The sequence below is a fragment of the Podarcis filfolensis genome (genome assembly GCF_964270895.1).
Source record: "Podarcis filfolensis genome assembly, chromosome: 9".
NCBI lineage: Eukaryota > Metazoa > Chordata > Lepidosauria > Squamata > Lacertidae > Podarcis > Podarcis filfolensis.
Genome location: NC_139610.1, coordinates 56,855,110 through 56,879,691, shown reverse-complemented (window position 1 = coordinate 56,879,691; position 24,582 = coordinate 56,855,110). Strand labels below are relative to the sequence as shown.

The following is a 24,582-nucleotide window of genomic DNA, read 5'->3' as shown; positions in this document are numbered from 1 at the left end:
ATCCTCCCTTCAACAGATTCAGAAATTAGATTCCAAGTAGCTGCATTTCAATTCAGTTTAAATGATTTGAGGTTTGCTGTAGCTGTTTCCCAACTTTATTCTCTCTACAAAGATGCTGGTGCCTTTAGAGAGAAAGTTAGGAAAAGGAGGATCAGCCTTCTATTTCTGTCTCAATACCAATGTGAATGCACTTAGCAGCTACTTAATTCTCCGTGGGTACCTCATGCTAACCCACAAAAAGCCACACATTTAGTACCAAGTATAGGATTTAGGAAACTTTATAAACTGCAGTTCTCTGGAGAGAGAGGGGTGGTGGGAAAGAGGGAGAGAAGTTGAGTAATAAAAGTATATTCTTCATTTCACTGAAATATACACAAATTTCAACATGCTGAGGATTAGCCGAGTCTGAATTCTGGTGTTGTGTAGATCACCTGCACTACCATTTAATGGATTTAGTGGAGCTGTGGGCATGTCCATACAAATACAGCAAAGCTCTTTTGTCTAGATCTAGAGTACTTCTGTGATATGAAGCTTCTGTCTGATTTCAGAGACTGAATCCTTTACCACCACCGATGTATTAAATGTGGTACTTTCTAACACGCTGAATAATGTATTCTGGTGTGTACGTTCTACACATAGCTAAGCACAGAAGGAAGCCTTGGTCGCGGCATGTGCCCTTTTCCAGCACATGTAAAATGGCACAGACAATCCTGACTTCCAAGGGCTGGGTTTTTACTTAACGAACAGACTGGTGAGTGGCCAACCCAGTACAGCTGTATTATTGCACTTTTCCATGAATGGATCAAACCAGATTTTCATCTGTTCCAGTAGACTGTCCTCAACACTGGCTCACCAAATGCTTCGAGGAAATCCACTCCACCACATGAAAACAGCAGCCTCCCCCTGTTCAGCAAATGATATAATTCTGAGCAAAATGGAATCCCCATGCTGAATCATGGCTAATAGTCACTGTCAGTCCTGTCCTCCATAAATCTGTCTAATGCCATTTTAAAACCAGCTACATCTAGAGCCATCACCATACCTTGTGACAGCAAATTCCATAAATGAATCATGTATAGTGTTAAGAAGTACTTTTTTTGGGGGGGGGGGGGGAGAGAGTCCCATCCTGAATCTACTGCCAGTCAATTTGTCTATCCTGAATCTACTGCCAATCCATTTCACTGGGTGACACTGAGTATTATGAGAGAGAGGCAGTAAATTCTTCTCCACAGACCTCTGTCACAAACCTCTATTACCATAAGCCTCTTTTCACAGGGGTGGCAAAAATGATGGCCTCCATATGTTGCTGAACTCCCATAGATCCCAGCTGGCACAGCCAATAGTCAGGGATAATGGGAGTTGTAATCCAACAACATATGGAGAGCACTGTGTTGGCTGTTCCCATCCCATCATCTCCTCTCTATGTCATCTCTTTTTCCTAAGCTAAATAGCCACAAACATCTTCACTTTCTTTGAAGAGAAGATGCTCTGTCCTCTTGATTGTTCTGTTTGTTGCAGCTTCTTCAAGTTCCAGATGTTCTTTTTGTAATGCACTACAAAGTGTACTGAGTTTAAGAGCTGCTGCTTCTGTTCAGCTCCCCAAACCTCAAAGGGGCAGGAGAGAATGAGCAAGATAAGACTACTGCTACTTTCCCCTCATATAGAAGAGGTACATGGATCAGAAAAAAAGCCCAGCCATCTATTGTCCTGTTTGCAACAGTCCCTTACTTCACTTAACCACACTGGGTTAAATGCTTTCTATGAATCTATCCCACGACACTAACATTATATTTGAGGTTGCTATGGCAACTGGCTTTTAGTTATATAACCAAGAGAGCTGCTGGTAATATAAAATAAAGAGGGAGATTTTAGATACAGTTCTACTGGTAATTGGAAAAAAAAGTATATTAATTTGCAATTTCAAACAAACACTTCCCTCTCATTGCGGTACAACTGATATGGGACTTGTGTAGTGGATCTAACTTTTTTGTTGTTGTTGAAAAAAGTTATCAAAAGAACTGTCATGTGTATTAATAAAACTATGTCACTATTATAAAGCGTATAACACAAACAGAAAGCCTCCTTTCCTGTGCATACTCTTTCACAAACAAACAAACAAACAAACAAACAAACAAACGCACAGCCTTAATATAATCAAATTCATTTGGTCTGATATGCAAATTAGCTGACAAGGACTCCACTCGTTGCTACAGGTCTGTGCCCAGTTACAGCTCAAGCCTATGCACGCTTACTCTGAAGTAAATCCCATTTGAGTTCAGTACGGCTAACTTCCAGGTCAGCATGCAGAAGACTCTAGGATACTTCCAGTCCAGAGGAGGTTGAAAAGTGAGGCAGACTGCTGAGCCTGGCAGGCAGGCAAGCCAAACAGAAAGCAGTGAAGAGTGAAGCAGTTTGGGGTTGTCAAGTGAAGGCTTCATTTGAGTGTTGTTAGTTGTTGCCCACGTCTCAGAAGCTTGGCTGGCCTCAGCTAGAAGTCAGGCATTGAGTGTTGCCAGCCCCATGCTGCGGAATGCTCTTCCAGCAGAAATTCGGCATGCATCCTTGCTCCTAACTTTCAGGTGTCTCCTAAAGAACTTTTTCTGCTGTTAGGTCTCATCAGTGGCTTCATTTCTATTTTCAGATGAGTCAACCATTCTTGCAATTATTCTGTATTGTTTTATGTTACTATATATTTTATTGCATTTGCATAGATAATCGTACACCACCTTGATACTGTACATGAGTGGGCAGTATGTGAATACTTGTATAAATAAATCAAAGAAAGTTTTGTCTTGACTTAAAAGAAGAGCTGTTCCAACTCAGCAATCAGACCACAGTCAGAGGGTTTAGTAGGGCCTGGTCAAACTTCATTGGACCACTGTTTCATCTGAGCCCTGTTGAGCTTCTACCAACCATATGCAATACAGTGGTACCTCGGGTTATGTACTTAATTCGTTCTGGAGGTCTGTTCTTAACCTGAAACTGTTCTTAACCTGAAGCACCACTTTAGCAAATGGGGCCTCCTGCTGCCACTGTGCCGCCACTGCACGATTTCTGTTCTCATCCTGAAGCAAAGTTCTTAACCTGAGGTAATATTTCTGGGTTAGCGGAGTCTGTAACCTGAAGTGTCTGTAACCTGAGGTACCACTGTTTGCCCAAACAGAATAGAAATGCCCAAGTACAAAATGTCAGCAGCTCCCTCGTGTGGTAAGCTGGTATATTACATATCCCTCTCAGATACTGGTCACATGCAGTTGCGCATAATTTGAAAAATGTGTGAGCTCACATTTTAAGGTCCTGTACTACATTTTTAAAACAAATAATCTTCCTTCTGGATGGTGCTCAAGAAAAACTGGTTGTGAGACTTTACAGCAGATAACTGTGCATAGCAGTGATTGGTTAGAAACTGTGAAATCAAGAACCTAAAGCAGCTTTTTTAAAAAAATAAAATAAAAACTGAGTCTGACATAAAATATGTGCATTCTATTTGTTTTTTGAAAAGGTTGGCAGGCTGCTTGAAGCTTCCACTGCCAAGTCAGTGTAAAGAATAGAGAACCCGGTGGGCCAATCGTATAAGGCAGCTCCCTAGGATTTGCATGCATTGAAGGAAAGCTTCGCTTCTGCATATGATGCTGCGCAAACCGTTCTAAGCTGAAACATTCCTAGAATGTTCAGTTCACATTGAGTTCGTACCTGACTTGTTCTTAATGCATAGTTGACCACATCTACGGATGAATGCTATATCAATCACTAGTAAAAGTTTAATAAGGAGGTTTTCATGCCTGTCTAGTTTTGTGCTCCCTTTCCCAGTCTTTAATCTATTGGTGATTAATGCCTATATGCAACCTTTTGCTTTGTACTTGTGTTAACCAATCAGCAATAAGCACATATGTGGCAATGCTGTAATATTCAATAAAAGAGGCTCCTTGAGACTTGCTCAGGAGATGCCTCCCAGATGACACCCACTACCTGTCTGTCGTTATTTCTTTCTTTTTTTTAATGAATATTTATTAGATTTTCCAATTTTATATAAACACAAAAAAAGAGAAAAAGAAAAATATTAAAAACAATTCAATTTCAATAACAGTTTTTCAATCACATATTTCTTTGACTTCCTCATACCTCCCCTTCTTGTTCTCTAATTCACCTTATTAATTCAGCAAATCCTAATCTCTTAACTTTCCTTTTAAAATAAAACCTTATTTTCCATTCAGCTTTTTTTTAAATTTAATAACATAAACCATTATAATCCCCATTATCTTTATCATAACAGCTAGTCCCCACCAAAGTTCAAACCAACATCTTTTCAAAATTCATTAATTTTATAATATTTCTGTAGATAATCCTTAAATTTCTTCCAATCTTCTTCTGCTGACTTTTCTCCCTGGTCGCTGTCTGTCGTTATTTCAACCCAACAATGCATGCTTGCACAAACATCCTCTCTCCATCCTCCTCCTAAAACTAAAGGCTTGATATTCTCTCTTTAACATATTGCTGAATTTGTGCAACTACAGCTTTACATACATATATACCTCACTACATTTGATGCAGTATGTTGAAAGAGGGAGTCCAATACCATTTAAATAAATAATTCACAAAGGCATAAAATGCATATATTCCACTTACTAAATTTAGTTGTTTTGCTTTCGTTCTTTTATGATCAAACTAAATCATTTGTAGTCCAAATTATTTAAGCCACAAGGTGGTGGTATAACAAGTGAGGCTACAAACTTGGTATAACAAGTAAATATCATACCAAGTACTCTAGAGGTCCTGTGAAAATATTTTGCTAGTATATCAGTTAGCACTACTAAAAAAATTACAAAACTCACAAAGCAGAGAAAGATGTACTTTTGGAACCAGCTTGCAGTTAGATATGAAAGATCAGAATGAACTTTCTTTAACAAAAATGAACAGAGCTAGAGGTTTTTTAAAAAACGTAAATTGGATGCATTTCACTAAATGCAATTTGTCAGTAAACCAAATATTTCATTAAAACCGAGAGCATCTGTATATTTACTCAAGTAGAAGTAGGGATGGGTGAATTTTTCAATTCTAATTCCTCTCAGTTTCTTATGTTTCCCAGTCTTAAATTCAGTTATCTCCATTTCTACATCAGTTTGACCTTTTGGCACCAGGAAAATTTGTAATAATAATAATAATAATAATAATAATAATAATAATAATAATAATTTATTTGTACCCCGCCCATCTGGCTGGGTTTCCCCAGCCACTCTGGGCGGCTTCCAGCAAAGATGAAAAATACACTAAAATGTCACATATTAAAAACTTCCCTGAACAGGGCTGCCTTCAGATGTCTTCTGAATGTCAGGTAGTTGTTTATCGCTTTGACATCTGATGGGAGGGCGTTCCACAGGGCGGGCGCCACTACCGAGAAGGCCCTCTGCCTGGTTCCCTGTAACTTGGCCTCTCGCAGTGAGGGAACCGCCAGAAGGCCCTCGGACCTGGACCTCAGTGTCTGGGCAGAACGATGGGGGAGGAGACGCTCCTTCAGATATACTGGACCAAGGCCGTTTAGGGCTTTAAAGGTCAGCACCAACACTTTGAATTGTGCTCGGAAACGTACTGGGAGCCAATGTAGGTCTTTCAAGACCAGTGTTATATAGTCTCGGCGGCCGCTTCCAGTCACCAGTCTACCTGCCGCGTTCTGGATTAGTTGTAGTTTCCGGGTCACTTTCAAAGGTAGCCCCACGTAGAGCGCATTGCAGTAGTCCAAGCGGGAGATAACCAGAGCATGCACCACTCTGGCGAGACAGTCCGCAGGCAGATAAGGTCTCAGCCTACATACCAGATGGAGCTGGTAAACAGCTGCCCTGGATACAGATTTGACCTGTGCCTCCATGGACTGCTGTGAGTCCAAAATGACTCCCAGGCTGCGCACATTTCCTGCATGAATTTCTCCCAATATATAGATGTTTGCAAGTGATTTTCACCAAAATACACATTTTTGTGCACTTTCCCCTAATATATACTTTTGTACACTTTTTTTAAAAAAAAAGAATTGCATTGCAAAATTTAGAGAAGTGCAAATTTTTAAGGACAGTTGAGTTTTGATTCATATATTGGTTCAGGCATTGCAAATTAGATAAATCTGCATCAAAATGTAAACCAGTTGGATGTTTCTTGCATTCCTAAGTAGAAGGTATTGCTCTTGCTTTAGGTTAGGGGTGGGGAACCCTTTTCAACAGAAGGCACAGAGTCATTCCACTTCTCATGGTTAAATAGATAGAGTCAGAAGCAAAAGGGGTGTGGCAAAATAAAATTCTGGCCTTTGATACAAGTTTTTGCTTTGTGGCCTTCACCTTGCTTTCCAGGCACCCTATCTGAGGGCCTGAAGTTTACATCAAATTTCTTGGATTTTACTTCTGGGAGGGTAGTTGAATTACCCAGTTCCAGTACAACCTGGTGGAACATCACATATTTATTTTGAGCTTTATGCCACAGAAAATCTGTTAGTGCTTTAAGTTTTCAGAAGACTGCTGGTTTGGGGTCTTACATCTGATCAAGGAAGGCCCAATCAAGCAAATAACATATATAAGTATATAAACAATAATATAGATTAAGCTTCTGTTTAGAGGTTTTGCTAAATACAAGAAGAACTGAGTCCTTTCTGTTAGGCTCATGGTGCTAGATGAATTGTTTTAAACTCAGAAGTGCACGATCTGTTTAGGAGTGAGGGCTGCATATACCATGAACTGCAGATTGTGATCCTGTGCAGCACTTCTTCACAATCTTATCAGAGGTTGCTCAATGAGAAGATCAAAAAGGCGAACCGTTCCCTAAAAGGCAGCTTTCCCCACCATTTGAAATTTCCCCCTGAAATGTACAGCCACCAGTCTTGACTGTGTTCTACAATACCTTTTCAGTTCATGTGGGCGATTGTGAGGTCCAATAGGCCTCGCTAGCATCCCCTTCACAAGCTGACTGTTCATGCCAGAATAACTCCCCAGAACTTTCTGGAGGTAATGTGAAGGATTTCTGCGGCTTACATGCAGTTGCTTCTCAGCAGACAAATCAATGTAGAAAGGGTCCCTGAAGAAACAATGCTTGAAAGCCTTTATTCTAGAGGAAATAATGAAGTGTTTTACGCACGTCATAGCATATTATTCCTTTGTTTCAGATGACTGAAGAAGTGGAATAACCACATTATGCACTGCAGTACATTGCATTATGGTATTAGTGTGTCAGTAAAAATGTAATTTGGGTGGATATTAATGAATATATATTTCAAGATTCTGAGTGCTAGCAAACAGAGGTTGTCCTAGCTTAACTTTGTGTTCTTGTGAGTACAGAAAGATTGGCTGTAGAATTTTGCACACGCAACTGATCACAGTCTTAACATTTCAACTGTATTTTAACTAGCAGTAGGTTCATTTTGTATGCGATAAGGCAGGGATAGCCTCCAGCTGTTCTTGGGACTACAACTTCATCAGCCCTAGACAGCATAGCCAACACTCATCATAGGAAGCTTTTCAACAGACTTACTAATAATATATTGCCCCTTCAGGAACTCACTAGAAGTTTACTTATGATTCTTGTTATATTCTGACCTGCTCGGTGTAATGTGCTGAGGAAATTTATGCTGAGGAAAACTGCAGATTCTAGAGTGTTTTCTAAAAGATACAACCTCCTCCTTGCCCCCCAATGGGTCACCATCTTCAGGAATATCACTTAAAGCAGTTGCTGTAACCACAATACCCATAAACACATGAACAATCCTAATAAAGATCAGTGAAATTGTTTCCAATTAAAAAGGTAATTAAGTATTTATTTGTAACCTAAAGCCTTTTTTGCTGAAACATATGTAATTGCCATTATTCCTGTTTTCTGTAAATGCAGATTTTCCCTAAAACTCAAATCTCAATGCTACGATGAAGAATTCAGGCCATTTAGTAAAGCATATTTTGCCCGCAAAGGAACTTCCAAAAGGGAATGGCAGGATCTGTAGTCAGCCAATTACCAGTAGCTAACTGAAGAAAGTGTCTTGGTTGTATAAGTCTCAACTGTCTCTACAATAGAATGTAGCAATCTTTGCGAAGGGACTATATATGTGCTGTAACAGGAAACTTTATCTGTCAACACACAAGTAATGTTAGTGACTTTTACCCTGTGAAAATGCTTTAGTGATAAACAATTTTATGAACTTGCTCACCATAACAACATTCAAAATCTTTCAAAATATATCACATTGTTAGGACTTAGAGCAGGGATTGGGAACTTGTGGCTGTCCAGATGTTGTTAGACTCAAATTTAATCACCATGGTCAATGGTCAGGCATGAGGGGACTTTTAAAGTTCAGCAACATCTGGAGGATCACAGGTTCCCCATCCCTGACTTAGGGCTTGACGGCAGAGTGAGTGAGGAACTGCTAATTCCTTATGTAAGGGCTGGGAAGGGGGAAATTACTTCTTGAGTAGGCATGGAGCCCCACTGCGAGGACAGTGAATTTCAGAGCAAAATGTAAATATGGGGGTAAACTATGCAGGTCCTTCCAGTCCTCCTTGATTTATATGGAACTGGCAGTGCCCATGTTGGATCCTGCCACTATCACATTGAGTGATAATCATTCTTGTTGACTGAATATTCATGTGCGAGTCCATATGTATTTTAGTTGAAACAGAACCTCAATAGGTACACACGTTACTTAAACACAATGAAAGAAATATTGGTTTTTAGACAGAGATTCAATTCTTTTAAAAGGCAGAACTCAAGATCTATGCAACTCAAGGCACAATTACGATGGTTTATGAAGCAGCCACAACCATCTGCAGAGGCCACATGAAACAAGAAAGCATCCTTACCTGTAGAAGTATGAACACCCCCTGACTGTGTTGTGAGTAAAATGTTCCTGAGTCTTCTCATTTCCAAAGTCCTCTAGAGGATCTGACCACAGGATGTCGCACATAGGTCCATACGCAGGTGGTTCCTTGAATCGATCTAACTAAGAAAAAGAGAAGACAAAGAGAAAGGCTAAGGGTGCTAGAGGGAAAGATCTGGCACTGACATTTAGGAACAACAGTGTAACCGTGCTTTGGTCTTGAGACTCCCACCCCTCCTGCAGTTCAACTCAGAGCCATAACAGAGTGTGGTTCCCCTGGTACAACCATAATGCACCAAGAGTAAATGCTGGCCCCAAACTGATGTGCAACCACAGAATATAGTTATGGCAGTTTATAAAAGGGGATTAAACCTCATCATTACAGCAAAATGAATTCTGGTTTTGGCCCTGTATACCTGAAGAAATGTCTCCACCTCTATCTTTCAGCCTGGACACTGAGATCCAGCTCCAAGGGCCTTCTGGTGGTTCCTTCATTGTGAGAATTAAGATTACAGGGAACCAATTCCCATCATCCCTGACCACTGGAGCTGCTAGCTAAGGATGATGGGAGTTGTACTCCAGAAACAGCTGGAGACTCAAGTTTGGGAAACTCTGACTTAGACTTTCCCAATGTAAGTGGAGAGAGCCACTGCAGAGGAGAAGGTCCATGAAAAGAACCTCAAGTGATGACTGCAGGGTATGGGCCAATTCATATGGGGAGAAGCAGTCCTTGTGGTACTGTGGTCCTGATCCATTTAAGGCTTTATAGGTCAAAAGTAAGACTTTGAATTGGGCCCAGAAACTAATTGGCAGCCAGTGTTGTTTGGCCAGGACTGGCATTATATGCTCAAACAGTCTTGCCCCAGTGAGCAATCTGGCCGCTGAATTCTGCACCAGCTGACGTTTCTGAACCATGTATGGAGGCAGCCCCACATAAAACATACTGCAGTAATCTAACCTAGAGATTATGAGAGCATAGACAACAGAAATTAGGTTCTCTCTGTTTGGATAATTAATTAATTAATTAAGTGATCCAGTGTGCTCAGCCATCAATAGCTGAATGCAATCCCTCAATATATAACAACAACAACAATTTATTTGTACCCCACCCATCTTACTGGGTTGCCCTAGCTACTCTGGGCGGCTTCCAGCATATATATAAACATAGTAAATTCAATTATCTCATTGATTAGAGGGGAGGAATAGCAAAGGAAATCAATTCAATTCCATCAACTGAAAAACTCCCTAGATGCATTTTAATAATAGAGCTATTTAATACTTTTAAAATCAGAGTTGTACACATTATTTAAATGCTGACATCACTGCTGTAAATAAACCATTGTCTGCCTGACTTAAGTAACACAGTGAACAAACAAATCTGTTGCTGAACAGGAAATCTCCACTAACCTGCCCTTAGCTGGATGTTTACTGCAGGTTCTCCACTGTGCACAGAAAAGCACTGCAACCCTCACCCTTTGGAATTCATCTTGAGACAGGATGAATTCATTCACTACAGAGGAATAAGTGTTATGCCCCTCAACTTTACTTCTCTCCCTGCCACACACACATCTTGCTTGGGGGTCATAACTGGACTGACAGATGACAGTCTACTTGAGATTTAGAGATGGAATAGGGTGCATGTTCATGCACATAACTATTCATGCGCTATGGTTTGGTACTGCATCCAAACAAGGTCAATGGAATTCATCTGGAAAGAGTTCTTGGGAGCAGCATACAGTCTGTAATTATACCAATTATTTGGAATTTTTCTTGAGTTTTCTGGCTTTATGCATGCTTTTGTGAGCATGCATAAACAGGACTGGCCTAAGACATTTTGTTGCCTGAGGCAAAGGACAACACCATCCCACTCCGTTCCAAATCAGAACTGAACTGGTCTGAGCGCTGAATCTTATTTAAACATGGGTGATGTGATAGCATCTCCTACTGCTCTTTAAGCAGCAGGCTAGTTTAGGGGTTCCAAGACAAGCTGTGCTGCGTACACAGTTCTGCCCTCCAAAAGACGGTGTAACCAGGGGCTTAAGAAGAACAAGAAAGTAAACACACCTCTCATTATAAGGAGACATGTTTCTGTTGCTGCATGAGGAACCTGAAATCTTGATGAGATACGCAAATGTGGGGCTATGCAGATTGTAGCTGAGTTCCTAAAGACTCCTCTCTTCCTCCAGCCTGGCTGTGAGGAGGAGACCATAAGCGTCTGCTTCCATTTTAGATCAATTGCACTTTGCTAGTTCTGCAGTGGGTAATCTGCATCACACAGACCTCTGGACTATCCCCATGAATGAGATGTCATCCAACACATGCACACCAACATAAAGGTTTACTTAAAAGGAACATATACTCAGCATTCCAATACAGAAGGACCTAGGACCTTATCTGAGCATTCAAAATACAGGGTAATAACACCGTGAGGCAGGAGAGTGAGGCCACACTTACACACCTCACCCTCACTGCCACACCCCACATAATGCCCTCCTCAATACTGTCCACATGTTTTGGAGAAAGTCTGCAGCGAAGCAGTCTGCTAATTTGTGTAGGTTGCACCCTCTCAAGATTTCATCTCACGGTCATTGCATTCTCACAGTTAACTCACATTTGGTATGCTGTCCTGTTGCAGACAAGTTCCCAAATGTACGTTGGGAGGAGATCAATGTGGGGCATGAGGGCAGGCACACAATGGATGCAGAGTGATAATTGTGTGAGGCTCTACCCTCTTGCCTTGCACAATTATCACTGCGGGGTGTGTCTTGAATAGCTTAATAAGGCTACTGAGATCTCACTGAAGTAGAAGAAGCAGGCATCTGTGTGATACCTCTTGCAACAGCTCTTGCTTCAGCTTGCAAATCAGTTTTTATTCATGGCTTTGACCATCAGCTCCAAGCTCCACCAAAATTGCAGTAAATTATTGCTTTTGAAAAGTAACATAGTTTCCAAAAAGTCATCTCTAGATTATGGGTAATGAATGCCACAGTGATGTGGTGTGGAAAATGTTATGCAATGCATTTTTTTTCCCATTTCTAAAAACCCACCCCTTCCTGGGGGGAAATAATTCATAACACAATGAATGGCTACAATGCTAATCAAATCAAACATTTTCTTCAGGTGACCCTTACTAGGAAGCATGCATGCATATTTAATATTAGTATCAATGCATAGACTTCTTTTGAGTATGATAAAATTACTATGTTCACAGTTTTCCATGCCTACATTTTTCTTTATATGTAAACCATGCTCTTGAATCGCTGTAGCTTGAAACCATTCACAAGTATTTGAAAGAAAATAATTTCTAAGCAAAGCTTTTCTGTTTGATTGAAAAGAAATGTAAACCACATTGACATAGCAATCCTCACTAGGGGCTGGGGAAATGCAGAGCAACAGATCCTCTGCTGCAATCAAAGCCCTGCTGGACAGAAGGTTGGAAGCGTGCTCGTTCGCTATACCAGGCTGGTGCAGCTGAGGGTACCAAAGATTGGATACCTTGGGGAATGTGCAGAGCTTAGGGTCCAGTGGATCCCAAGCCTCTAGTACCCTGCTTCAAACACTCCATTTTCAAGTTATCTCTGGCTACCTCTGTCATGAGGACTACTGGTGGTAGCTACCGTATTTTTCGCTCTATAAGACGCACTTTTCCCCTCCTAAAAAGTAAGGGGAAATGTTTGTGCGTCTTATGGAGCAAATGCAGGCGGGAGGCTCTGCTCAGCGCTCCCTTTAAAGAGCCGCGTGGAGTGTGTGTGCGGCTCTTGGGGGAGCACACTCTGCGTGCTCTTTAAAGGGAGCGCGGCTCTTGGAGGTGCCTTAGCTGTGCGCAGACTCTCCTGGGCAGGGGATAAAGGCTCCCCTTGTCCAGGAGAGGCTTGCTCGTGACCATCCCATAAGCCAGGGCTATCCCATAAGCTGTGCAGCAATCCCGCTTGCTGTCATGGCTTCTGGCATTCAGAATATTTTTTTTCTTGTTTTCCTCTTCCAAAAACTAGGTGCGTCTTATGGTCTGGTGCGTCTTATAGAGCGAAAAATACGGTAACTGTTTGGGCAGAGCTGGGCCATCTGCCATCTGGTTTTCCCCTTCATGGGTGGATAGAATGGTATGTACCATCCTAAGTACTCTCGCACGATGCTATCTAAAGTGTGCTTTATCATTATTTCCCCCTATTTCAATTCAAATAATCTGACGATGGAAAAAACTTTCCAGATATTATATAGAATATCAAATTAATATAAACTTTTTTTAAAAAAAGTTTACTAACCTGAAGTCAAATAAATATTCTAAATCAGATCTCACACTATTGAAGCTATTGGAAATCGCTGCACACCCCTGGGTCAATGCCACCATCCTGGCAATTGCTGAATACGCAACAACATATTGTTTGAACATGACAAGTTATCAAAAGGGGTGGTAACTATTTGCACTCCAATCAAGATAAGGATCAGTGTAGGGAAGCAACTTTCTGCAAATGTTATCACTGGGAACCACAGATGGAAAATTTGATTTACACGTACACACAGCTCACACATACATATTCTGGATGACATAGCCAAGCATAGATACCTGCATAACCATATTGGAGTAAAGGACTAACGTATAGAAGAGAATTCAACAGCAAACCCCATAGACACAACAAAACCAGTTTTTTTGGAAAGCAAAAAAAGAATGATTGATTAACTCCATTTCTGTTGTTGCCACATTAAATAAGCGAGCTAAGTGAAGTTATTTTCTTCTTCTTACTTTTTAGGACAACTACCAAGGAGGACAAACCTAGAAGAGTTTTAGTGCAACGAGAAAAGACAAACATTTTGGGTTGTCTTCAACTAAATCCTATTCAGAGTAGACCCACTGAAATTTATGGACCTAAGTTAGCCATGTCCATTAATTTCAATAAATCCACTCCTGAGGATGTTTAATATTGGATCCACCCCTTCACTTTTAATTCTCCCATATGACAACAGTGGAAAAAATGAGAGATGGTATTTGGAGCAAAGCAAAGTTTGCTTAGTGGCATTTTGGAGTTGTGCTATCCAAACTTACTTTTCTGATGTCATCTAAAGTGTTGATCTCTGGAGACAGGCCACCATGAACACACAGGAACTGTTGGTTCATCAGAGCAGCCAAGGGAAGGCAGTCAAAGGCATCCATGCAGGCATCATACACACGTTCTGAATACTTTATTTTACCTTTTGGATAATAAGATAGTATCAGAAAAAAGTACTTGAAAAGAGGGGAGAATACTGTATTAAAGAATTCAGACCCAAATTCTGTGGGCCTGTGAGAACCAGCTTTTAGTCTCAAAAACTAAATTATTAATATTGACATATTAATCTCTTCCCATATATTTTCTGCACACCTTTGCAAGTAAATAATTTATGGTCTTCCGTTGGAGAGATAATGCAGTTTCTATGAAAACGGGGACACAAACATTGCCACTTCTCCTTTCCAACCACCACCACCACCACCGATACATCATTGGACAAGGGTGTCTAGCATACATTCAAATCCTCTGCATTGATTGTGACTTGGTTAATATTCGGTGCTACTGATTCATGGCTTTTAGGTAAAGATGTTCAGTCAGAACCTGTTGGGCAGCTAAGACAGCCATTAGCTAACCTTTCCCAGTTGACCATGCCTGCAGAATTTAGGCTGGTGTGCAAGGGTGGATGAACTTGCCACCTTCCTTTAGGCAACATCAAATTTGAGTTTTTGGCAGTAAACTTTGGTGGCTTTGAGTTTTTGGCAGTTAACTTTGGTGGCTTAATTTAATTTATTATAGTTCACAAGGATTGTCTGTCCAGTTTCGACTGAAAGGCTTTTGAATTAGTTGTTTCCTGCTTTCGTCTATCATTTTAGAGTAATTGGGCTTTTCATTCTGTTTGCCGTTTTGTTTTATGATATTTTCTAGTTTTAAAAGATTTTATTAAGCTTCCTCGAACACCATTAGGCAAAAGCGCTGCATACAAATCCTTTAAATGAATAAATATTAAGCAAATCTTAAATGATGAAATCATGAATGCTAAATGTCATGGAGACTAATGAACATTTAAAGTCACATTATATATAAAAAACCCCACCATATCAACAGTTCTCTAGTCATCCTAGAAGGTTTCTCCAAAGAGCTATAATCTCATTTTAGATTCTATTATATATTCTCCTGCCCTTTGAAAGGGTAGGTCAGTATAGAAACCGCCACCACACATCTTCTTAATGATTTGCAGAAACATCATTATGAAATAAATGAGATTGTTCAATTAATTTGAAATGTTAATTTATAAATATGCATATTAAAAACTCAGTAAATTACAAATTGTTCAAGTCAATTAACAACCTTTTTATCCTCCACTCTGTAAAGGAAATGTCATTGTACATTGTTCTGTAGGTCATGTTTTCCCAAATGTGGCCACTGTGGATTTTAATGCAGCTCTGAAGGCAAAAGGTGCATGTGGTGGTGGAGTAGACAACATGAAAAAAAGATGTTGGTACCCAGGTGAGGGAAGACCGACTGCTGGTAACCCTGCCCCTACTCTGGACCCAAGGGCCAACTATATGTGTAGCTGCCCTATTTAAGTGCACCTCTTTCCTGTTAGTGTAATTTGTTTTAAACTGTTCTTAATATTGAATTTTAAATGGTTGTAACCCACCATGACCCATCACTGAAATGGTGATGATGATATGGTCCTAAGTTTCTACCTCCAATTTCTAGGTGTGACCTACTGCCCTGCCACATTCTCTAAACTCCCAATGTCTGTCAATTCCTTCTTGCCATCAGATGGCCATCAGACTAACCCTCCAGCGAAACAGGGCCCATGTGCTACCCTGTTTGGATCATGATCACTCTGCTGAAAGACCGCAGCGATTTGGAACAAACACAGGGCAGTAGAACTCTATGTTGCAGTCCTGTATCCAGAGCAACAAGGTAAAGTGTCTGGGCAAGGCATGCTTGTATGGGCAAGGATCGTACACCAAGGTTATGAGGACTAAGCTGTCTGCCATATTGCAGCTATTCATGAGCATGATTCCCTTTAAACTGAATGCAGGTTTAAAGATGGCTTTTGTTTACTTGTCTTAGTCCTGCATAGATGTTTACCATCTCCAAAAAGAATATTAGAAAAAGAAGTAATTTTGACTCATACTTACATTCTTGTTTAAATGTGAAATACTCTGTTAAATGTCTACATTCATGATTCCCACGCAGTAAAAACAGTGTTTTTGGATAAAGAATTTTCAAGGCCCACAAATACAGCACACACTGTGAGGAAGAAGAAAGGAATGATGCTGATTAAGAATGAAGAGTGCATTCTGTTTTACAAAAGACAACATATATGACGTGTTTTTTTTAAAATATTAAAACATTTTCTAATTACAATGCCCGCTCATTCAGAAGCTTACCAAAACTATCAAACATTTTTAATAGCTGTGTGTTGTGTACATTCTACAGCAAGCTTGGCTTAACTAGTCATCACGATGCTTTAATATTTCTTAATATTAAATAATGTGGACATTTATTTTCACATAATTTGTTCCCACCCCTTTCCCAAGCTCTCTAAAACCCAGGAAAACCATATCAGGAAAAAAATAACCCAACTGGGTAGGCAGCACAACACTAATTAGCTAGGAAAGCATATCGTACAATTATCAGCACTGCCTAATAGCTGTTTAAACAGAGCGTTTGATTAGCATTTTATGAAAGGAAATTCATCTGCAAAGCTATGTGGAGAAATAAAACAGTTTTGTGTATGATATAAAATCTGTAAGTCATCTACTAAACTCTACTAAAATATCAGGATTGTGTCCAATGCTGCACTACAACAGGACTTCCATATCGTCTCTGCTCTGCATGCAACTCCAGAATCTGCTCTAGAAGGTCTCCTCCAGGGGCTTGAATGGGACAGAAGAGGAAGAGGAAATTCTGTTGTTTCTGCATGGAAGCAAAGAACCCAGCAACATGATTCAGCTCTCCAGATGTACAGCAGGCAAAACACAGTTGAAGAATTGCTTGGCTGCTTTCATTTTTCATTTGATCTGTTTTCATAATTTACTTCTATATCCATGATGCAGCAGCCTTTTGACTGTGGTTTTCCAAGGATTTGTGATTTTCAGACAACAGCAAACCACACTTTTGCACTAGTGCTGTGCCAAACCTTGGGTGTCTTCCCCGTTTCAAGAAGAGATGCCTGACCAGGAGTCATTCCAAGGAGCTGTACTGCTCTAAGTGAGTGAAAGACTTTCTCTAAATGCTTTTGGGATTGAACAAAACCACCTCAGCATGCACACTATAAGCAGGAAATGGAAAAATATAAATTTTCTGTTGAGAAATTTCACCTACCAGCTGCCCTTTTCAAAGCAATCTTTGCTTCATTCCAGCAGCCCTTTGAATGGGGTGTGAAAGTTTGGCACAACACCAGTTAGCACAAACTGTTGCTTGACAGCCCCTTCAAAACTATGGTTTGTAAACTAGTGTAAGTTCAGACATTACTTTGGACACTTTTTATGCAAAGGTGGGATATAAATGTAACAAATACACAAACAACACAAACCATCATTTGGTTTTTAAAGGTTTCTGTCATCTCGGAATCTGACAAATTATCCCTTTTAACTGCTGACCAAGATGGGCCTTTAAAAATAATTTGTGATGCTTTTGGTAGGCTCTCTTTTGTTTTATCTCACTGATGTTGGAGAGAATCAAAAAACGATTTCATGCTCGTTAAAGACTACTTTATCTCCTTAAGTAGTGCATGTGTGCCGGGAGGGGGGCGGTGAAGAGAAGGGAGGGTGGTAGATCATATTCACCACATAGAAACCTCACAAAATTAAATGAGACTTGAGCAGAGAAAAGAGAGGCAAACGTGAACTGGAGAACAGAGAAAGAAAAATGTAACTTTTGAAGTTGCTCTCTTTTAAGCAGCCTTATAGCTAGTCTTATTGCCAAGTCATCTCTTCTTTAGATACTTGGGAAAAAATGAGGACAAAAGCTTCCCAGAGGCTTTATTTCATGCATGAGATGCTGATTAACAAAAGCTAGCACATTAACCTACAGCGCTCCTTCCAGTACTTTTTTAAAATTCAGAAGAGGGATTGGACATTTCCATAGGTAAAAGAAACGTCCAGAAACACAGCATATAACAAACAATTTAGAGAAAGAACAAAAACGCTAGCAGGGGAGAAGACCGTAATCGTGTGGGAAAGCCTTCTAACTTTTGAAATGGGGAGGAGGCTTAATTTCAGGATGGCTTCTTAGGAGGCACAATAATGACGATCTGTGCAAGGTAGGGCTGGCGATATCCGGTTTTCAACATTGTGATATATCACCAGCAAACCATTGTAATACAGTGATCATGATGTCTGAAATAAGAAGGGGTGGCTGGGCTGTGGAGAGAGGGAGTGGGCAGGAGGTGAGCCCAGAAAGAAGGGAGGAAGGAGGCAGCCTGCTTGCATGGGATAAAAGACGAAGCCTACTTACTTGGGCGCAGGCAGGCAGGCAGACGAGCACCTTCTTGAGCTCCCCCTGCTAAGGCCATCACTCTTTTGTAAAGCACCACACTTCAGGACAAATTTGATTTACTCCCTGCATCTACCTGGCAACTCTTAAAACTCAGTGTGGTACAGAATTCTTAAGGAAATCAGCCCTGAGTGCTCACTGGAAGGACAGATCCTGAAGCTAAGGCTCCAATACTTTGGCCACCTCATGTGAAGAGAAGACTCCCTGGAAAAGACCCTGATGTTGGGAAAGATGGAGGGCAGAAGGAGAAGGGGACGACAGAGGACGAGATGGTTGGACAGTGTTCTTGAAGCTACCAACATGAGTTTGACCAAACTGCGGGAGGCAGTGGAAGACAGGAGTGCCTGGCGTGCTCTGGTCCATGGGGTCACAAAGAGTCGGACATGACAAAATGACTAAACAACAACAACAATGGTACAGAAGCAAGATTTGGCCCTGATGCATTGAGTGCAGCAGACACACCATATCTCCTGCAAAAGTCATGTGGCTTCTTCTTCTTGAGACAACTCATCAGGTGCCTATACACATCAGTATGTAGCAGACTAAGCTGTGTTCTAAATCCAGTAAGACATACGTGGGGCAAAGAATGAGGAGCACACACAATGGGGGGAAAGCCTTACATAGTACTAAACTGGCCATTCATAACATTAAACTGAGTTTAATTCAACAGAAAATGCTTTTTTAGACGGGATATCAACATGCCTGAAGCCCAGGGGCATCACATGACTGCTGGAGATGCAAGCAGCCACAAGCAAACCTCTAACTCATGTACTATGCAACTGCCCAGTAATTCAACCTTTCTGGAAGGAAGTACAGGCTGTTCTGCTTTACTTAAATACACAGCAAAGAATTCTAGCTCACAGCTCTAGGTTGTGTACACACAATACATTTAAAGCACATTCAAAGCACATTTTCTTCCCTCGAAGTATTATGGGCACTGTAGTTTGTAAAGGGATGGTGGGGATTGCAATGCTCTGAGGGGTAAACTACAATGCCCAGAATTCTTTGAGGGAGAGAATATCCTTCAAATGTGCTTTAATGGTGTAGAGTGTGCACAGTGCCAGAGCTGTATCACTTCTGTAGGAGCACAAGCAAATTTCCCAAAGTGGACAGCCGTACCTTAAGCATACAAGTGAAACAACACACAGAGTTTAAAGATGCCCTTAGTACGTAACAATGTGTTCATTGCACCATATAAACTGTCTCCCTGAACTGAAAAGCAGTGATTCCCCCCCCTTCATTTCTTCTGGTTTGTGTAAGCCTGTCACTACATAGTGAGTCACAGACTTCCTACCACTGAATTTTTCTACTGTCACTCCTCTTCTTATAAGGCTTCACTTTCCAATAAACGAACTAGCTGACATGTGAGACATCCCAGTTGGTCGTTGTTGTTTAAACATAGAAATCCAATGGCTGTTTGCAGGCTTAGATAACTTTCTCACTTGCTCAGATGGGTGCGACACACAATAATGTGATACTACTTTGCAAAAGAGAGAGAGAGAGAGAGATTTGGCACTGATGCTGCCCCCAACCTCATCCCCCTCTGTAATATCTAGCTCATTTTAACCATATTTTAACATTATCACTGTATATACAATTCCTTGCCCCAACTTTTTATCACTGACTGCCACTGGTGGGCCTGGAGAAACCCAGTGCATAGTATAGTCAGGACTAGATGTTCTGGAACTGAGTGGGAAACATGACATTTTTGGCAGCAGCCCCTGCTCTTTGCAACATGCAGTTCTGCCCTTGTCTTTTGTTCAAGAGATATCTTCATTATTTCTTGTGCCCATTCACCGTGGCTTCTCATTAATGTGTTGAATCATTTCCTTCATATTCTTTAGTGGGTGTTTTCATTTCTTTTGTGGTTATAGCCTACAACAGAGAAAGGACTTCCATCTGGCTAGCTTTCTTTTTCTTTTTGTCACTGACTAATTGAGTGACCTCAGGCAAGATTCCCATTCTTCCAAGTATCTCAGCATATTTATCCATGTGACAGATTACATATCATAATATTGATTTACCACTCAAAGATGCTATGAGGCTTAATTAAAGTGTTTTGTGTTGATTCAATTGAAGGCTTCTGGAAAATGCACAATATCTTTTATGATGAAGGCTCCACATGGTAATGGTCATTAAATTGTGACCACAACAACTGTAGCATTGTTAAATGCAATTATTTAGAATTTGACATAGCCACCTATTGCTAAGATTTACACTTCTCTTCTATGTCAGAGCAAGTCAACAACTGATGGCAATGAATCCTAATCCAGCCCTCCAATTCCCAGAATGCAACCTTCCCTCCATTCTTCTCTTCATACTGTCTGAAACTGTTTCTTAAGCAATGGAAGGGAATAGTAAATATGAAGAATTGAAAGGTTCCCTTTGTTGCTATCCCAGTCAGTGTTAATTAAGCAGGTGTGTGTGTAGAGACTGACTAAGTGCCCTCGCTCCCAATAAGCACTTGCCTGGGCTATCTAGAATAAGCACACACGGCTACTGACACACAGTAACTTTGAATTACGTAGTTCAAATAGTGGCCCTATTCTGAAACTGAGTCGAATATGTGGACATCAGGGAGGTTCAAGTGAAGTACAGGCACAACTAATTTTTGAGAGATGGAGCAATGTTCCAAGAGATGTTGTCAATTTATTTCTTTAGCAAATGGGATCATGTAAGTTACAGGAAGCTGCCAAGCCAGACACTGCCCCCTGTAGGCCACTATTATCTACATTAACTGGAAACAACTCTCCCCAAGGATTCAGACAGGGGTGTCTCTCTGCCGTACCTGGAGATGATGATGATGATGATGATGATGATGATAATTTTATTAATTTTACTCCATCCATCTGGCTGGGTTTCCCCAGCCACTTTGGGTGACTTACAGCACATTAAATATTGCAAAACATCAGACATTACAAATTTCCCAACAAATTTCCCTTCAGATGTCTTCTAAAAGTCAGATAGTTGTTTATTTCCTAGACATCTGATGGGAGAGTGTTCCACAGGGCGGTGCCACTACCAAGAAGGCCCTCTGCCTGGTTCCTTGTAACCTCACTTCCCATAGTGAGGGATCTGCCAGAAGGCCCTTGGAGCTGGACCTCAGTGTCCGGGCTGAACAATGGGGATGGAGATGCTCCTTCAGATATACTGGGCCAAGGGCTTTAAAGGTCAGCACCAACACTTTGAATCGTGCTCAGAAACGTACTGGGAGCCAATGTAGGTCTTTCAATACTGCTGTTATATGGGCTCGACAGCCACTCCAAGTCACCAGTCTAGCTTCCGCATTCTGGATTAGTTGTAGTTTCTGAGTCACCTTCAAACATAGAGCACATTGTAGTAGTCCAAGCAGGAGATAACCAGAACATGCACCAATCTGGTGAGACAGTCTGCGGGCAGATAGGGTCTCAGCCTGCGTACCAGATGGAGCTGGTAGACAGCTGCCCTGGACACAGAATTGACCTGCACCTTCAGAATGACTTGGTCCTTCAGGGGCACAGTTACCCTATTCAGGACCAGGGAATCTCCCACACCCGCTTGCCCCCTGTCCCCCTAAAACAGTACTTCTGTCTTGTCAGGATTCAACCTCAACCTGTTAGCCGCCATCCATCCTCCAACCACCTCCAGACACTCCAGATGTTGTAGACTGAACCCAGGACCTCTTTCATGCAAAGCACTTGCTTCATCAATGAACTGTAGCCCTTACTAAAACGTTAAGGAGCAGAACATTTCAATTGGCCTGGGATAGCTCAGTAGGTAAAGCCTGAGACTCTTAATCTCAGGGTCATGTGTTTGAGCCGCATGTTGGGAAAAGATTCCTGCATTGCATGGGTTTGGACTGGATAACCTTTGTGGTCCCTTTCCAACTCTACAATTCTATGATTCAAAGAAAAGGGAACTGTGGTTTTGCTGTTAAATGGTCACATATCTAAAGGACAGACAAAATAGCTGCCTGCTTCTGCCTGATTTTTTATATATATACTAATTTGTTATCAGAGAATCACATGAAGAACATGAAAGTTTCTTTTTACTATCTGCTGAATTACACTACTGTTTTGTTTTGTCATCTGCATGCTCATTCATCATCTCTAGGATTCATTACCAAAGCATATACTACCAATTTCTTAACATGACAATATGATAATATTCATACTTGCCATGTTTTCCTTCCAAATGGCTCACCCACCTTGTCTTTGAAGGAATGTTCATTAACCTTACCTTGTTTGAGAAACTGAGGATATCTTTTTTGCAATTAGGCATGCAGTTAGGATTCATTTGGGTCTGTCAATGACGGGAAATTTCTGCACGGGCCTGATTAGCTCAAATATTTACCCAGAATTCCCAAGATAGACAAAGTCCCCACTTTTCATGGTGTATTTGAGAGGAAGCATGACAAATACTTCTTGGGACCCTGGTAGAAGTGTAATGTGACCAGTCTCTTAATCCTGGCTGAGAAATCTGGGGCATGGCATGGAGTTGAAATTGGATTGATTAAAGGCTAACCTTAGCTAGAATGAACCATGAATAGTGCTGGTGTAGCTCAGGGATGCAAAACCTATGGCATGCCTGACATTGCAGGACTACAACTTCTGACCACTGGCCATTCTGGCTGGGGCTGATGGGAGCTGTAATCATTTCAACAACTTCTGGAAGGCCACATACACTGAATTCTCAGTTGTTATTTTGATACCTGCTATCATTCCAGTTACATAAGCGGGTAGATTTAATCCCTTACAGTAACACACTTGTTTTCTATGCATTGCAAGTCTTTCATATGGGGAAGCAATGACATACACAAACCACCATTAGCCCAGTATGAAGTATAGAATCATAGAATTGTAGAGCATGAAGGGACCATGAGAGTCATCTGATTCAACCCCCTGCAATGCAGGAATCTGTTGCCCAACGTGGAACTCGAACCCACAACCCTGAGGTTAAGAGTCTCATGCTCTACCGACTGGGCTATCTCAGTCCCAGTAAGCATTGCACCAGTCACTCACTGTCAAGCATATCAGATTGGTTAAGGGATGTGCAGTAGTACATGTAGTACTCCACTTTCCAGTTACAAGAACAATTAGGAAAATTTGTATTTTTACCTTTTTTCCAGAAATCCCAGGACATTATCTGACTCATAATAGCCAGTGTTTCAACTCAGAGCGTGCCAGAGCACAAATGGAACAGAATGTTGGGCTGTGGGATTTCTGTTTCCCTTTAATACACTTGAAGACTGACGGAAAGGGTTTTTCAGTGGCAAGTGATATATGTCCATGTGTGTTTGTGTTTTCACAATGCAGCCTATATTTACTAGCCAGTACACAGACGAATTGCTAGTAGCTGTTCTTACACCGTATAGCTCACTATATGAAATTCAAGAGACTTCTCTGAACTGTTTTCTGCCTGGAAGTCAGCCTGGAAATTTCTGAACATCAGCCGCTTTCGCAAGGCTTCCAGTAGAGGATCTATGGTGGGAAACTGCATGAAAACACTCTCACTACCAGCTGGCATTTCAAGCCTTGAGGTTTTGGATGACTAAGGAATAAGCTTGGGCTGTGCAAATTCCGAGGACTTCAAAACTACTTCAAGTTTGGCTCCCATCTTTGTATCTTTCTCCCCTACCAAACATTGCTTTAAAATCCTTTGCCATTTCTTCAAAGACTTAGACAGCTCGACCTTCTTTGTAATTGTGGGATGAACAGGTACAAAGGGAAATGAAAGAGCTGTGTGTGTGCGCGCACACACCCACCCAACGAAAGCAAGATACAAGATATTCTCCAGATATTTTAGAAATTGTAATCCGATGGGGATGATAATAGTCTGATCTGAAGTTAAAGCCCTACTTCTCTCAAAAAGGCAAATGCAGCTAATGGGGGCAGGGGGAGAGACAAACACTTGATTCTCAAAACTCCCTAGAAGCACAAGATATAAAACATTTATATACTGGGCTTTGTCCTTTTGGATTTAGTGTGGAATGTAGCATACAATCAGTACAATAAAATACAGCAACGATAAAAGCATCTGACAAGACTGTTAAAACTACCATGACATTTGCACAGGTTAATGTGACTGAGTAAATTAGAAGTCACTGAATTGGTCAAGCTCTGATGGACTGTTACTGCTGCCTGAAACCTGTTATGAGTACAGCCTTCTGGTGATTTTAATGTTGTGTTCTTTATTATACGACTTGACTGCATTTTGCATGCGGCCATGGCATTTCCTGTGTAGCTATTGTATGTGCCCTGG

The 24,582-nt window shown here is 41.0% G+C and overlaps 1 protein-coding gene across 6 annotated transcripts in view; it reads right to left on the bottom strand.

The window, feature by feature from the left end:
• Positions 1 to 24,582, bottom strand: part of PPP3CA (protein phosphatase 3 catalytic subunit alpha) — a 184,686-nt gene that overhangs the window by 36,629 nt on the left and 123,475 nt on the right. For all 6 annotated transcript variants that reach the window (XM_083571456.1, XM_083571454.1, XM_083571451.1 and 3 more), the window contains exons 4-6: positions 15,981 to 16,092; positions 13,881 to 14,026; positions 8,823 to 8,962 (exon numbers count right to left, since the gene is read on the bottom strand). In XM_083571456.1, the coding sequence (XP_083427582.1) occupies positions 8,823 to 8,962; positions 13,881 to 14,026; positions 15,981 to 16,092 (398 nt within the window). The remainder of the gene's footprint in view (positions 1 to 8,822; positions 8,963 to 13,880; positions 14,027 to 15,980; positions 16,093 to 24,582) is intronic.